The 15,228-nt window shown below is 47.2% G+C and overlaps 1 protein-coding gene across 1 annotated transcript in view; it reads right to left on the reverse strand.

The window, feature by feature from the left end:
• Positions 1 to 12,443, reverse strand: part of Mov10l1 (Mov10 like RISC complex RNA helicase 1) — an 82,037-nt gene extending 69,594 nt beyond the window's left edge. The window contains exons 1-3 of the mRNA XM_042697922.1: positions 12,347 to 12,443; positions 9,922 to 10,106; positions 743 to 905 (exon numbers count right to left, since the gene is read on the reverse strand). Coding sequence (XP_042553856.1) covers positions 743 to 905; positions 9,922 to 10,106; positions 12,347 to 12,443 — 445 coding nt within the window. The remainder of the gene's footprint in view (positions 1 to 742; positions 906 to 9,921; positions 10,107 to 12,346) is intronic.
• Between the last annotated feature and the right edge of the window lie 2,785 nt (positions 12,444 to 15,228).

Here is a 15,228-nt window from a genome sequence, read left to right on the forward strand (position 1 = left end):
TGTTCTTAGGGCTGGGAAGGTGGCTTAGTAATAGGATGCTTGCCTAGCATGCATGAAGCCCTGGGTTCAACTCCTCAGGACCACATAAACAGAAAAAGCCAGAAGTGGCACTGTGGCTCAAGTGGTAAGAGCGCTAGCCTTGAGCAAAAACAGCTCAAGGACAGTGCTCAGGCCCTGAGTTCAAGCCCAGGGCTGGAAAAAAAAAAAGTGTTCTTGGACTAATGTACTACTTTCAGATGAGATCAGTAACTCAGCAATCTTATGGACAGGACAACTACTCAGACCCTAGTGACTATTCACAAATGAAAATGTGAATTTAAACAGTGAACCTCTGAGCCAATTGCAAAGGAACACCTACAGAGGCAGGCATTCAACCTGATTCTTTCAATCAATACGTAGTTATCTTAAACCTAACCCATTAAGAAGTCCTTTACAGCCAGGCACCCCAGTAGCTCACGCCTATAATCCTAGCTACTCAGGAGACTGAGATCTGAGGATCATGGTTCAAAGCCAACCCAGGCAGGAAAGTCCGTGAGACTCTTATCTCCAATAAACCAACAGAAAACTGGAAGCGCACTGTAGCTCAAGTGGTAGAGCGCTCACTTGAGCTGAAGAGCTGAGGGTCAGCGCTCAGGCCCAGAGTTCAAGCCCCACGACCAACAACAACAACAACAACAACAAAAGTCGTCCTTTACAAAACATAAACCCTAATTTAAAACGTGAAAAAGAAACATCTGGCTACCTTCACACACACTCTCCAGAGAGAAGTATGTGGTCTGATTGATGTAGCCAGCGCCTTCCATCAAGGAAGTCACACAGCCAATCAGCGCACGGGGGCTGGAGTCTGTCAGCCCTTGATCCTGGTTTTTGCTGTCATCTTCCCATTTATCAGACACAGCTTCCACCTGCAAGAAAACAAATCATTCTTTAACCCGCTATATAAGAAGAGTAAGAAAAGGAAACTACAGGCCCATATCCCTCTTAGTCATTTGGGCTGGGAAGCCCAAGATCAAAGGGTGACAGATTTGGGGTCTGGGTAGGAACTACTTTGATTCACATCCTTCCTCCGGAAGGATGAGGGACCTCTCTGGGGTCACTTTCATAAGGGCATGAATCCTATTCATCAGAGCTCTGCCTTCATGGCCCAATAAACCCAGAGAGACCTCACATACCAATATTATCACCTTGGGAAATTAATTTCAACTCATACATTTTGGGGAAAACAGGCCCTATTAGTAATCTGTTATGAAAACCAATGCAAAAATCAACAAAATATTGGCAAGCGGAGTGAGGAAATATGTGAAGATATACTAGAAACTGTAATCAAGTGGGATTTGTCCCAGATTGCCAAAGTGGTTCAAAATATATGAAACTCAAGTCAATATATTGATAAGATGAAGAAAATGATCACTGATCATATCATTTGATGCAGGAAAAGCATTTGACAAAATTAAACACCCCTTCACAATTACAATACTCAATAAACTAAGAATAAAGGAATAAACTAGGAAAAGACCACAAATGCACATCAACCCAATGTTGATAGAAAGCATTTCCCTTAGGTTAAGGTACAAAGCAAGGATACCCATTCTTACCACTTCTTTTCTACATTGTACTAGAAGTCTACATGAAAGCAATCAGGAAAAAAAAAGAAGACATCTAAATTAGAAAAGAAGTAAAATTAATATCTGTTCATAGATGGCTTGGGGCTCAGGCTAGACACCTTATAGACTCATGATTATCTTCATACTCTCCCTCTTGAGAGCTGGGATTATAGATATATGTCACTATACCAAGCCTACATATTGTGTGTGTGCACGTGTGTGTGTCTGTGTTCATGTGTATATGAGTATGCCAGTACTATGGCTTGAACTCAGGGCCTCATGGCTCTCACCTCTCTTTCATGACTAATGGGTGCTCTTATCACTTGAATCATGCTTCCAATCCAACATTTTTCTGTTTAATTGGAGATAATGATCTCACAGACTTTGTGCCAGTACTGGAGCTTGAACTTGGGACCTAGGCAATGTCCCTAAGCTTTTGTGCTCAAGGCTAGCGTTCTACCATCTGAGCCATAACTCCACTTAACAGCTTTCTGGTAGTTGAGATAAGATTCTCAGAGACTTTCCTGCTCAGGCTAGCTTTGAACTGTGATCTAATCTCAGTCTCCTGAGTAGATAGAATTACAGGTGTAAGTCACTGGCATCTGGCTCATTCTGTTCTTTTTCTTTTCTTTTCTTTTTTTTTGGGTCCGGTCGTGGGGCCTGAACTCTGGGCCTGGGCGCTGTCCCACAGCTCTTCGGCTCAAGGCTAGCGCTCTACCACTTGAGTTACAGCGCCACTTCCCGGTTTTTTCTTTTTGCTTATGTGGTGCTGAGGAATCGAACCCAGGGCCTCAGGCATGCAAGGCAAGCGCTCTACCACTGAGCCAACTTCCCAGCCCTCATTCTGTTCTTTTTGAGGCTCAATTTCCTTTCCAGATATTTTTCCTGGAAGCACACAGAAATAAAACTAGTTTTTGTATGCTGATTTTGTATCCTGCTACTCAACCAAACTCATTTATTGCCTTTGATTTGGAGGCTTTTGGCATATGGAATCTTTAGCACCTTCATGTAAAATCTGGTGGATCAAAAAAGCAAAAGAAGCCGGGCGCTGGTGGCTCACGCCTGTAATCCTAGCTACACAGGAGGCTGAGATCTGAGGATCGTGGTTCAAAGCCAGCCCAGGCAGGAGAGACCCTGAGACTCCTATCTCCAATAAACCACCAGAAAACTGGAAGTGGCGCTGTAGCTCAAGTGGTAGAGCGCTCACCTTGAGGTGAAGAGCTGAAGGACAGCGCCCAGGCCCAGAGTTCAAGCCCCATGGCCGACCAAAAAAAAAAAAAAAAAAGCAAAAGATACAGAATACCTAGGAATCAATTTAACCAAAGAGATGTAAGATTTGTACACTAAAAACTATTAACTACTGATGAAGAAAAAAATAGACCCAAACAAATGGAAAGATATCCGTCAATAAGTTGGATGACCCAGACTGAAAGCACAGTGAAATGGGGGTGAGTAGCACAGGGAGATGTGCTGCTTTTCACAGCACAGCACCCATGCCAGGGCTGCACAGGGCTTTCTGAGACAATAGGAATATCCTGTATTTGCCTTACTTGGCAATTACTAGCTACGTTTAGCACACAAAATATTAGCAAACTGATTATGAATCTGTGGAGCTAATTTCAAAGTTTAGGGGTTTTTTTTTTGCATTTTTAGTTTTAATCATTGAAATTTAGTTTTAATAGATTTAAACAACCACACCTTCATATCCTGCTAGTAGTTAATGAATTTAATGTAATTTTAGAATCTGAATTATTTTTACATGTATTACATTTTTGGTTGGTAGTACTGGGGTTTGACCTCATGCCTCACACTTACTAGGAAGATGCTCTACTACTTGGGCCATACCCTGGTCCTTATTATTATTATTCTGACACAGGGTTTCAGTATATAGTGCAGGCTGGTCTTGCATTCACAATACTCATGCTTCAGCCTCTCAAGTGCTGGAATTACAGGTGTGGTACCCACCTATAAGCCTAATCTATGGGAAGCTGAGGCAGGAAGATCTTTAGCTAATGCTACACAGTGAGAGCCTATATCAAAACACCAAAAAAACAGCTCTGGGACATCATTCAAGTAGTAGATCACCTGCATAGCAAGGTTTAGACTCTGAGTTTAAACTCCAATATTGCTAAAAACAAAAACATCAGACAAGCCTTCAGATGGCACTTATCAACTATAATAGCAACAAAGCATAGCTCAAGCCTTATTTTTTTTAGAACAAATTAGTGTTCTTTTAAAAATCATTTATTTTAAGCTGGGTGCCAGTGGCTCATGCCTGTAATACTAATTACTCAGGAGGCTGAGATCGGAGGATGGAGGTTCAAAGCCAGCCCAGGCAGGAAAATCCGTGAGACTCTTATCTCCACTAAACCACTCAGAAAACCAGAAGTGGTGCAGTGACTCAAGTAGTAGAGCACTAGCCTTGAGCTGAAGAGCTGAGGGACAGTGTTTAGGCCCAGAGTTCAAGACCCATGTGTGACCAAAAAAAATCCTTTTTATTGTTATTATAAAGGTGATGTACAGAGGGGTTACAGTTACATAAGGCAGGTAAAGAATACATTTGTTTTTGGACAATGTCACCCCTTTCCTTACTCCATTTTTCCATCCAGTACCCCCCTCAAGTTTTATAGTTTATTTTCAACGTATTGTCTAGTGAGGACCAATGCTGCATTTTCTCACCATTTGTCCCTCTATTTCTGTGCTTTCCCTTAAACTCCAAAAGACAGATAAATGAACAAACGAAAAAACAAAAACAACCAAGAAAAAATTCCTAATTCCATTTCCTAGAGTTCATTTGATATATATTATTTTAAGTGATCAGAGACACATAAAGCTCAAGCCTTAAAAAAAAAAAAAGATAAAACTGAGGTCTTTCCTGTAGTCCTAGACTACTTGGGAAGTTGAGAACTGGAAAAATCACAGTTCAAGGCTAGTTTAAGCACAACCTGGGCAGAAAGGTTCACAAGACTCTCTCAATCCTTAGTGGGGTGTAATGGTACACACCAGTCATCCTACCTTTGTGGGAGGCTGAGATCAGGAGGATCATGGTTCCAGCTCAGCCTAGAGACATTCCTGAGATTCCAAGTCTCAACAGAAAAAGCTGGACATGGCAGATTGCATCTATCATCCCAGCTAAGCCTAAAATAGGTGAATCAAAGTCCAGGTGCATGCCTGGACAGGAAAGGAGACCCTATCTCAAAAATAACCAGCACAATAAAGGACCAGAAAAGCAGTTTAGTGGCAGAACACCTGCCTAGCAAGAACAAGCCTTGAGTTCAAACCCAAGTACTAAAAATGTAGTTACAAGCTCAATAATTTCCAGTTTCCAAATGTTACTAGAGATCAATAGCTTTACTTTGTAGTAAGAAAAATATTAATTTCAAAGTGCCATATAAAATTATAATCATAAAGGAACAAAAAATTCTTGCAAATAAAACCATAACAAGGCATTTGTAGTCCTCATGAGAAAAATCTCTAAACTGTAAATAAAAAACAAACCTTGAGTAAGTGGATAGACATAATTTTTATGGTTGGAGAAGTTTCTACAATGACTAAATGTCAATAATCCTATGTGGTATTCACAAACCCAGTGCCAACCAAAGCAAGTCAGAGTAGAAGCTTAATAATAGTGAAGATTATAAAATTCATTCATAACATGTGAACAGCCAGAACAATCCATTTACAAATAAGGGCAACAAAAAGAAACCTGCCTACCATGTATGACAACGGATGGGCCACCTGCTGGGGCTCACAAGACCAGTACCAGGAGCACAGCTCTGTGTCTGAAGAATGCAGGTGCATACAAAGAGACTTGCCAAAGTAGACTCCTAAGCAGGGTAACTTACTAACCATTAGAAAAGAAATGTCTAGCCAGATGCTGGTGGCTCCTGCCTAAAATCCTAGCTACGCAAGAGGCTGAATTCTAAGGACTGCAGTTCAAAGCCAGCCCAGGCAGGAAAGTCCCTGAGTCTCCTATCTCCAATTAACCACTAGAAAGCCAAAAGTGAAGCTGTAGCTCAAGTGGTGGAACATGAGCCTTGAGCAAAAAACTCAGGCTCTGAGTTCAAGCCCCAGGACCAACATGCACACACATGCATGCGTGAGCGCGCGCGCACACACACACACACATGCACATGCACGCACACACATAATACCTTGCTCCAACTCTCAGTCTATGTACCACAGTACATGCCAGACAGATTAAATACTTAGATGTCAACAACAAATAATTTTCAAAGGAAAATAAGCATTTGTAATGAGAAGTGGAACAAGTCCAAGGAGTCAAAATACACATGGAAAAGGAAATGCAAATCAAAACAACTCTGAGATTCCATCTCATCTAGTTAGATCGGCCAACATTGTGGATCCCAGTAACAAATGATGGCAGAAATGAGGAGGAAAAGGAACTTTACTGCACTGTTGATGGGAATGTAAATTAGTTTGACCACTCTGGACAAGAGTCTGGAGGTTCCTCAAAAAACTAAATATAGACCTTCCCTATGATCCAGCCATACTACTCCTGGGCATCTATCCTGATCATCATGAGCTAGGAAATGATAAACACCTGCTCATCTGTGTTCATTTCTACACTATTCACAATAGCCAAGATATGGAAACAGCCCAGATGCCGCATAATTGATGGGGGGATCCAAAAAATGTGGTACTTTTATACAATGGAATTTTATATAGCCTTTAGAAAATAAAATGATGTCATTTACAGGGAAATGGATAGAACTAAAACAAATCATGTTGAGTGGGTTAAGCCAAGCTCAGAGTCAATCAACACATGTTCTGATATGTAGAAATTAGATCTAATACACCAGGATATGATAAGTTACACAGAATTCTAGATACGCATATACAGTGAAACCAAAAGAAGAGACTCAGGAGAGAAACACAAAGAAGCAATGCCTTTGTGCCTCTTTACATTTATATACTATATATATCAAAATGAACTCTAATATATGGAAACAAGAGACCTCTTTATAATTTTTTTAATTTTGTTGATGATTTTGTTTCTCTTTTTGGGGGGGAGGGGGTTCGGTCGCGGGGCTTGAACTCTGGGCTTGGGTGCTGTCTCTCAACTCTTCAGCTCAAGGTTAGCATTTTACCACTTGAGCCACAGTGCCACTTCCAGTTTTCTGGTGGTTAATTGGCAATAAAAGTCTCACAGACTTTCCTGCCTGGGCTGGCTTTGAACCATGATCCTCAGATCTCAGCCTTCTGAGTAGCTAGGATTACAGGTGTGAGCCACCAGTGCCCGGCTTCTGTCTTTCTTTATGTATGGTATATTTACGTGCATATCTTCAGGAGGTTGTGGAGTCAGGTACACAACTCAAGGGAAAAAGGGTTTAAAAAAAAGTGCAGCAGTGGAGCTCACTGGACACAGATCAAAGTAAACTATACAACTTGTGGGTGGAGTCAGGAGGGAGGGACTGGAATAGAGGGAAGTAATGGAAGACAAAAGGAGAAATTTACAAAGGAAATTTACCCATAAACCTGACTCCTGTATATCATCTTTATAATAACATTAAAATTTAAAAATACATGTGGAGCCAGACATGGCTCAAGCCGATAATTCTAGTTACTTGGAAGGCAGATATCAAGGGACTGTGGTTTGAAGCCAGCCTAGGCATAAAAGTTTGAGAGATCTCTTTCTTAACCTATGACTGGGTACAGCGCTGTAAGCCTGCCATCCCTAGCAACATGGAGAAGCACAAGTCAAAGGCCAACAGCCAAGGCTAGCCTAGGCATCAACTGAGACCCTACTATGAATATAACCAGCATAAAAATGCGCTGGAAGATAGCTCAAGTGGTAGAGTGCCTGCTATCAAGTATGACGCTCTGAGTTCTAATCCTAAGTACTGTCAAAAAATCCACATAGAAAAGATTACACATATACAATTACATTTTTAAAAACTATAGGGGCTAGGAATGTGGCTTAGTGGTAGAGTATTTGCCTAGCATGCATAAAACCCTGGGTTTGATTCCTCAGTACAACATAAGTAGAAAAAGCTGGAAGTGGCACTGTGGCTCAAGTGGTAGAGTGCTAGCCTTGAGCAAAAGAAGTTCAGGGATAGTGCCCAGACCTTGAGTACAAGCCCAGGACTGGCCAAAAAACAAAACAAAAAACTATTAAAGTAGCTGGGTATCACCAGAAAACCAGAAGTGGTGTTGTGGCTCAAAGTGGTAGAGTGCTAGCCTTGAGCAAAAGAGCTCAGTCAGTGCCCAGGCCCTGATTTCAAACCCCACAACCGCAAAAAAAAAAAAAAAAAATGTAAGTTGCTGGATGACAATTATTTATACCTGTAATCCTAGCTACTCAGAAGGCTGAGATCTGAGGATCATGGTTCAAAGCCAGCCCAGGCTGAAAAGTTCCCATGAGATTCATAATCCAATCAACCACCAAAAGAAAAAAAAAGCCAGAAATAGAGCTGTGGCTCAAATGTAGTGCATCAGCCTAGAGCTGAAAAAGCTCAGAGACAGCACCCAGACCCTGAGTTCAAGCCCAGGGCTGGCAAAAAAATTAAAAAAAAAAGTTTCCTGGCAGTGTCCAGGCCCTGAGCTCAAGCCCTAGGACTTCCAATACACACACCAAAAAAAAAAAAAAAAAAACCAGCAACAACTACAATGACAAAAAAAAAAACCAAAACTCTAATTTTACCAATACGTAAGCATTAGTGAGAAAAAAGTTGCTGGGCATTGGTGGCTCATGCCTGTAAGTCTAGCTAGTTAGAAGGTTGAAATCTGAGGATTGAAGTTCAAAGCCAGCTGGACAGACAAAAATCTAAGATTTATCTCCAACTAGCCAGAAAAAAGTCAGACTTGGAGGTGTGGCTGAAGTGGTGGATAGCCAGCTGTGAGTCAAAAAGCTGAGTGAGGCTCTAAGTTCAAGCCCCAGGACTGGTGCGCATGCACAAGCACTAATGCATGCACACACACAGGTGCGCGCGCGCGCACACACACACACACACACACACACCCCACACACACATACAAAGGATGAAAGACAGCTCATAGCAAAAAAAATATGATCACCTTTTACTTGTTAGGGTGGCAAATATTTCCAAGCTCAATAATAGCCAATAATCATGCCCACACTAGAAAAGAGACACTCTCTCATTCTGCTCCTGAGAGTGTAAACTAGTACACTATTACTGGATGTTGATCTAATGACCATTAAACTGTTAAAAAGCCTGTATACTGATTTAACAATTATACTTTAAAGAGTTCATACTACAAAAAAAAAACCCTGCCCTTTTTAGGGGTGATACTACCAGGTGGTACTCTACCACTTGAGCCATTTCTCCAGTCCGGTGTTTTTCTGTTTAACTGGCGATGAAGCCTCATAGACTTTCCTGCCTAGACTGGCTTGTGATCCACCAGGTCTCCTGAGTAACAAGGATTACAGGAATGTAACACTGGCCAAAAAAACAAACCCTATTTTTTTATGATAAAGAAAAAGTGCCTTTGCAAATCAGATGTTATAGTTTCAATAATTATTGTTAATATTTTAAATATATAGTTTTTTTGTTTTTTTGGGGGGGGTCCAGTTGTGGGGCCTGAACTCTGGGCCTGGGCGCTGTCCCTCAGCTCTTTAGCTCAAGGCTAGCGCTCTACCACTTGAGCCACAGCACCACTTCCGGCTTTTTTCTTTTTGCTTATGTGGTGCTGAGGAATCGAACCCAGGGCCTCATGCTTGCAAGGCAAGCACTCTACCACTGAGCCACCTTCCCAGCCCCTAAATATATAGTTTTATTGTTATTAAGATAGTGTACAGAGGGTTACCATTTCACAATTCAGGTATTATTAATATTTTTTGAAAAAACACTAGAATAAAGAACAGCTAAAAAGTATTTTCCATGACAAACATATATAAGCAACCTTCACTTTCTGAATTATGTTTCTACAATGTTTGACGGATGTAAATGACTTTTTTTTTTTGGTCCGTCATGGGGCTTGAACTCTGGGCTTGGGCGTTGTCCCTGTGCTCTTCAGCTCAAGGCAAGCGCTCTACCACTTAAGCCACAGCGACACTTCCAGTTTTCTAGTGGTTATTGGAGATAAGAGTCTCATGGACTTTCCTGCCCGGGCTGGCTTTGAACCGTGATCCTCAGATCTCAGCCTCCTAAGTAGCTAGGAGTACAGGTGTGAGCATCCGGCAATGACTTTTTTTGTAAATGACTATTTTTATTATAAAGAACAAAAGCTTCCTTCACAGGTCTACTGCACTCTCTCTCCCCTAGACAAGGGCATGTCTCAGAGGCTACCAAAGGTGTAGACATGGTGAAGACTATTCCTGTATGATCTAACTCACCCTGATTGCTTTCAGTCCATTTGACACTTTATTTTCTTCCACAACTGCAATAACTTCTTGTCCAACATTCAGAAGCACTTTGCTAGTCACAGCATCGTTGGAGAAGTAGATCAAATCATCAATCATGCCATAATCGCTGCAGTATCTTGTCACAACACCCTGCACAGTTTTCAATCTGATGTCACCTAAGACAGATCATTGAAGTGGTTACATTGGCCATAAGAGCAAGCCACACCAAAGTGAGCTCTACCAGAGAGACAAAACAAAGCATGGGTCTCCAGGAGGAACAGGAACCCAATGGGCTACATTGAGACCCAGATCTTGTCACTGAGTGGTTGGGCTGTGGGTTTTTGAGGCACAGGACCATGCTCTGAGGCCATAGGTGGTGAGTGTGGTTGCGAGAGCCCTAACTCCAGAGCCAAATTGCCTGGATTTGATTCCTAGCTCTTTGTCATGTGTAACCCTGGGATTAGTCTTTGACAGTTCTATGTTAGTTCTCATCTATAACATGGAAAAAGTTACTGTCACTACACAGAAGCTTGTTGGAGGGCCAAGTGACAGCTTACACAGCAACCTACAAGACTTTCGAATGGCTGACAGTACAATCCTACAAATTACTTTATAAACTTCTGGGAAACCCCGATGTGTATTGCTGCTGCACTTCAGGAGAATAAGACTTCACACACAAGGCTGAGGGCATGGGAGGGAGTGCCTGGCCCAGGAGCAGTGTAGACCCTAAATCATCCACAAACTACAGCTGTAACCACTATCTTTGAGTCCTTCTGCACCTGTTCTTTGACTTTTCACAAGAGAACCCCTGGGTACCCAGGCTGTGTGACAGTCCTGTAATCTTAGTGCTGCACAAAACTAGAGCTCAAAGCAGTTACTGAAACGAGAGCCAATGAAGCCATTATCACCGAGTATAGCGGGCTACAGACATTGGTACATATGCCCACAAATGATCTTTACCATGTTGTGGTTAACAGCTCACTCCATTTCTAATGCTATCTGATGGCTTCGATTGTGGAGCTGGCTGGCTTGCTTGCTTGTTCTATCAGCTATCAATCTTGATCTATCTTATGTATTGCCAATAGCAGGACTTGAACTCAGGGCCTGCACACTATCCATGAGCTCTTTTGCTCCAGGCTAGTACTCTACTACTTGAGCCACTGCTCCCCTTCCGGCTTTTTCTTTTCTTTTCTTTTTTGCGGGTTCACTGTAGATAAGAGTCTCAAGAACTGGTCCTGCTGGCTTTGAATAGAGACCCCGAGATCTCAGCCTTCTGAGTAGAGTAAGATTACAGGTGTGAGCCTTGGGCATGCCGCTGTTCTACCCTCCAAAGGGTGGGGAAAGCAACAGAGGCCGGGGCACCATCGCTCTCCGCGTTCACTGCCGAGCAGGAGGAACAAGGAGAAACCAGCTATGTAGGCAGCCTGGAGAAGTGTGGGGACCAAGTACTGTTAAGCTCAGAGCACTGGAACACAGGCAAAGCGTGAGCCGAGTGAGCCCCGCGTCCCGGCCAGAAGCGGCCCCTGGGGTCCCCCCGCGGCCCAGCCAGGCGTGGCCCCTCGGGTCCCCCCACGTCCCGGCCAGGCGCAGCCACTGGGGTCCCCCCCCCACGTCCCGGCCAGGCACGGCCCCTGGGGTCCCCCCCTTGTCTTGGCCAGGCGCGGCCCCTCGGGTCCCCCCGCGTCCCGGCCAGGCGCAGCCCCTCAGGTCCCCCCTCGTCTTGGCCAGGCGCGGCCCCTCAGGTCCCCCCCCACGTCCCGGCCAGGCACAGCCACTGGGGTCCCCCCGCGTCCCGGCCAGGCGCGGCCCCTCGGGTCCCCCCCTCGTCTTGGCCAGGCGCGGCCCCTCAGGTCCCCCCACGTCCTGGCCAGGCGCAGCCCCAGGGTCCTCCCCCACGTCCCGGTCAGGCGCGGCCCCTCGGGTCCCCCCGCGTCCCGGCCAGGCGCGGCCCCTCGGGTCCCCCACCCACGTCCCGGCCAGGCGCGGCCCCTGGGGTCCCCCCCCACGTCCCGGCCAGGAGCAGCCACTGGGGTCCCCCCCCACGTCCCGGCCAGGAGCAGCCACTGGGGTCCCCCCCCACGTCCTGGCCAGGAGCAGCCCCAGGGTCCCCCCCCCCCCCACGTCCCGGCCAGGCGCGGCCCCTGGGGTCCCCCCCCACGTCCCGGCCAGGCGCGGCCCCAAGGTCCCCCCGCGGCCCCTGCACAGCACAGTGGCAGCAGACGAGGTGCGCGGCCAGGCTGCAGACCCTCGAGTGCGACCCGGGGCTCGCGAGCCGCCGCGTTCAGCGGGAGACGCGGAGTCTGTGTTAGGAACGAGCGAGCCGCAGCCCGCGCCCCTCACACCCCGTTCCACGCGCGGCCGCGAGCGCGGGCCGCCCGCCGCGGGGCTCCGCAGACCCGGCCCGCCCTGCACGCACCTTCCACAACCTCGGGTCCTGGCCGCCCGGCCTCCTCCTCAGGGGCATCCTCCCTCCTCCAGAAAAAGGCCACCAGCTTGGCCGCGAGGCGCAGCATGGCGACGCCCCGCACCTCGGCCTTGCTGCCCACACGAGGCCTGCACGCGACCGTCCTACTCGGCCAATCAGGGAGCCGCGCCCGCGCCTGCGCCGCCGCCAGAGGCCGCCGCCCGGAAATGCTCAGCCAATCGGGTCGTCGTGCTTGCGCCTGCGCCTCCCACGGACATGGGCCAATAGTGTCCGCGGACGAAGGGTGACCGTTAGCTGTCAGAGGTTAGCGGTTGGCATCCGTTGTCACGTGGGAGCATCCTGCCGGTGGGCGGGGCCTGCGCGGCGGGCGCCTCTCGCGTCCTGCGTCCCCCCAGGGTTTCCTCCCTGGACCTTGTTTTCCCGCTTTTCCTGTTCTGGCCAGTTGCTAGTGTGCGGTGTCCGTGGGGTAAACCCACACCGCTCTGCGGGAACACAGGGTCCTGGTTTCTTCTTTCTTGTTCCTTGATTCAATGCTGCGGGGGAGGGGGGCGCCGCGGAGGGCGCGGGGCTGGGGTGCGGGGGCCGCGCCTTCCTCCGCGGGAGTGTGGGGGGTGCGGGGGCCTTGCCCTCCTCCAAGGGGGGTGCGGGGGGAGTGAGGGGTCCTTCCTCCGTGGGGGTGCGGGGGGCCGCGCCTTCCTCTGCGGGAGTGCGGGGGGTGCGGGGGCCTTGCCCTCCTCCAAGGGGGGTGCGGGGGGAGTGAGGGGTCCTTCCTCCGTGGGGGTGCGGGGGGCCGCGCCTTCCTCTGCGGGAGTACGGGGGGGAGCCTTGCCTTCCTCCGTGGGGGGGGGGTCTTGCCTTCCTCTGCGGGGGGCCACGCCTTCCTCCGCGGGAGTGCGGGGGGGGGGTGAGGGGTCCTTCCTCCCCGGGAGTGCGGGGGGTGCGGGGGCCTTGCCCTCCTCCGTGGGGGGTGCGGGGGGCCGCGCCTTACTCGCCTTACTCTGCCGGAGTGCGGAACCCTTCCTCCGCACTGGGGGGGGGGTGCGGGGCCCTTCCTCCGCAGGGAGTGGGGGGGTGCGGGGCCCTTCCTCCGCACTGGGGGGGGGTGCGGGGCCCTTCCTCCGCAGGGAGTGCAGGGGGGGGGCGGTGCGGGGCCCTTCCTCTGCTGGGGTGCTGGTCAGCGAGGACACACTCGTGTGCAGGAGGAATCCGCAGCCGCAAGGCTCTGGTGGGCACTGGTCAGCTCAGATCAGCTCTGGTCGGCTCTGGCCAGCGCTGTAAAGCCACGTCCATCTGCACAAGGCCGTTCCTCCACTTGATGTTCGCGCTGTCTGTGGAGCCCCAGCCACCGCCGCTCCAGGTCTGGCTGCTTAAGGCATCTCTCGTGTATGGGGGGGGGGGGAGGCGCACGTGCATGTGGATCTTGAACTCTGGGCCTGGGCACTGTCCCTCAGCTCTTCAGCTCAAGGCGAGCGCTCTACCACTTGAGTCACAGCGCCACTTCCGGTTTTCCCGAGGTTTATTGGAGATAAGAGTGTCGTGGTCTTTCCTGTCCAGGCTGGCTTTGAACCCTAAACCTCAGATCTCAGCCTCCTGAGTAGCTAGGATAACAGGCAGTGAGCCAATTATCTTTTTAGAAGCATCTCTGAAGTTTGTTATTATTTCAATAGTTTCAACTTTTATTATTTCTCATCTACTGTTGAGGATTTCCTTGGGGCTTTTTCTAGCTTCTAGAGATGGGAAATTAGATAACTTTGCAACTTTATTCTTTTTTTAAAGTGTAAACATTTAAAACTATAATGTGCATCCTGCCACGCCTAACCTGTGTTTTCTCTTTCTCCTTGTGATTTCTTGGACTCATATGGGAGTTTTGTTTATTTTTGAGGCACATGGTTTAATTTTTAAATACATAAGTTATTTTCCTGATAATTGTCAGTTACTGATTTTTATTTAATTTGGTCGTGGTCAGAGAACAAAATCTGAATAACTTTAGTCTTTAAAACTTACTGAGTTAGGTGCTAGAAGCTCACGACACTTCAGGAGGCTGAGAAAGGATCAAGGTTCAAAACTAGCTTGAGTAGAAAAGTCTGTGAGATTATCTCCACTTAACCAACAGAAAGTCAGAAATGAGGGTGTGGCTCAAGGGGTAGCGTGGCAGCCTGGATTGAAAAAGCCCAGTGAGAGTGTGAGATACTGAGTATAAGTCCCTGAACCAAAAAACTCGATGAGGCTTTCTTCCTCACAAATAGTCTGCTTATCTGATTGTTCCCAATGTTCCAAATTGTGAGTGTCCTTCTGTGTTGGTTAGGGTCAGTTTACTTCCACATCAGGATTCTTAGTTGACTAGATCTAATCTGTGGGTTTAATTCCAGTCTTCTTCCTACAAGATATGAAGAAGTACCACAAAGCCTTTATCTTGCTCCTGGTTGGCAGTACACATAGGAAGAAGAAGGATCCCATGGACTTTTTTTTGGTTGATAGAAAATCGACCTTGGAGAAGAGGACCTGCCATGTGGGGGCTGGGTACCTCATCCAGCTTCCCACAGGAGTGGTCTGTGGGAAGGGTCAACTAACTGAGGGCAATCAACCTTGAGCTCTAGCCAAGTTACACCCTGATCGGGTTCTTACACATTTCTACTCAGATACTGACTGGTCACCACAGCCTAGAGAAAGTCAATGTGTTGCCACATGATGTGTGCTCCTGTCCACACAGCAATCTGAATTAACCCAGGAAGATCCTTGCAGTTTAGTATAAATTGAATTTGCTGCATAAATGTTAAGGTATGAAGAGAACTCATCAGGCAGGTGGAAAGGCATTTCAGGAAGATCACAAGAAAAAGCAGGCCTTGCTCTAGGACCAGTATATCCTCCACAGG

This window comes from Dipodomys spectabilis, unplaced genomic scaffold (assembly GCF_019054845.1).
Source record: "Dipodomys spectabilis isolate Male_0828 unplaced genomic scaffold, ASM1905484v1 ptg000230l, whole genome shotgun sequence".
NCBI classification, from domain to species: Eukaryota; Metazoa; Chordata; class Mammalia; order Rodentia; family Heteromyidae; genus Dipodomys; species Dipodomys spectabilis.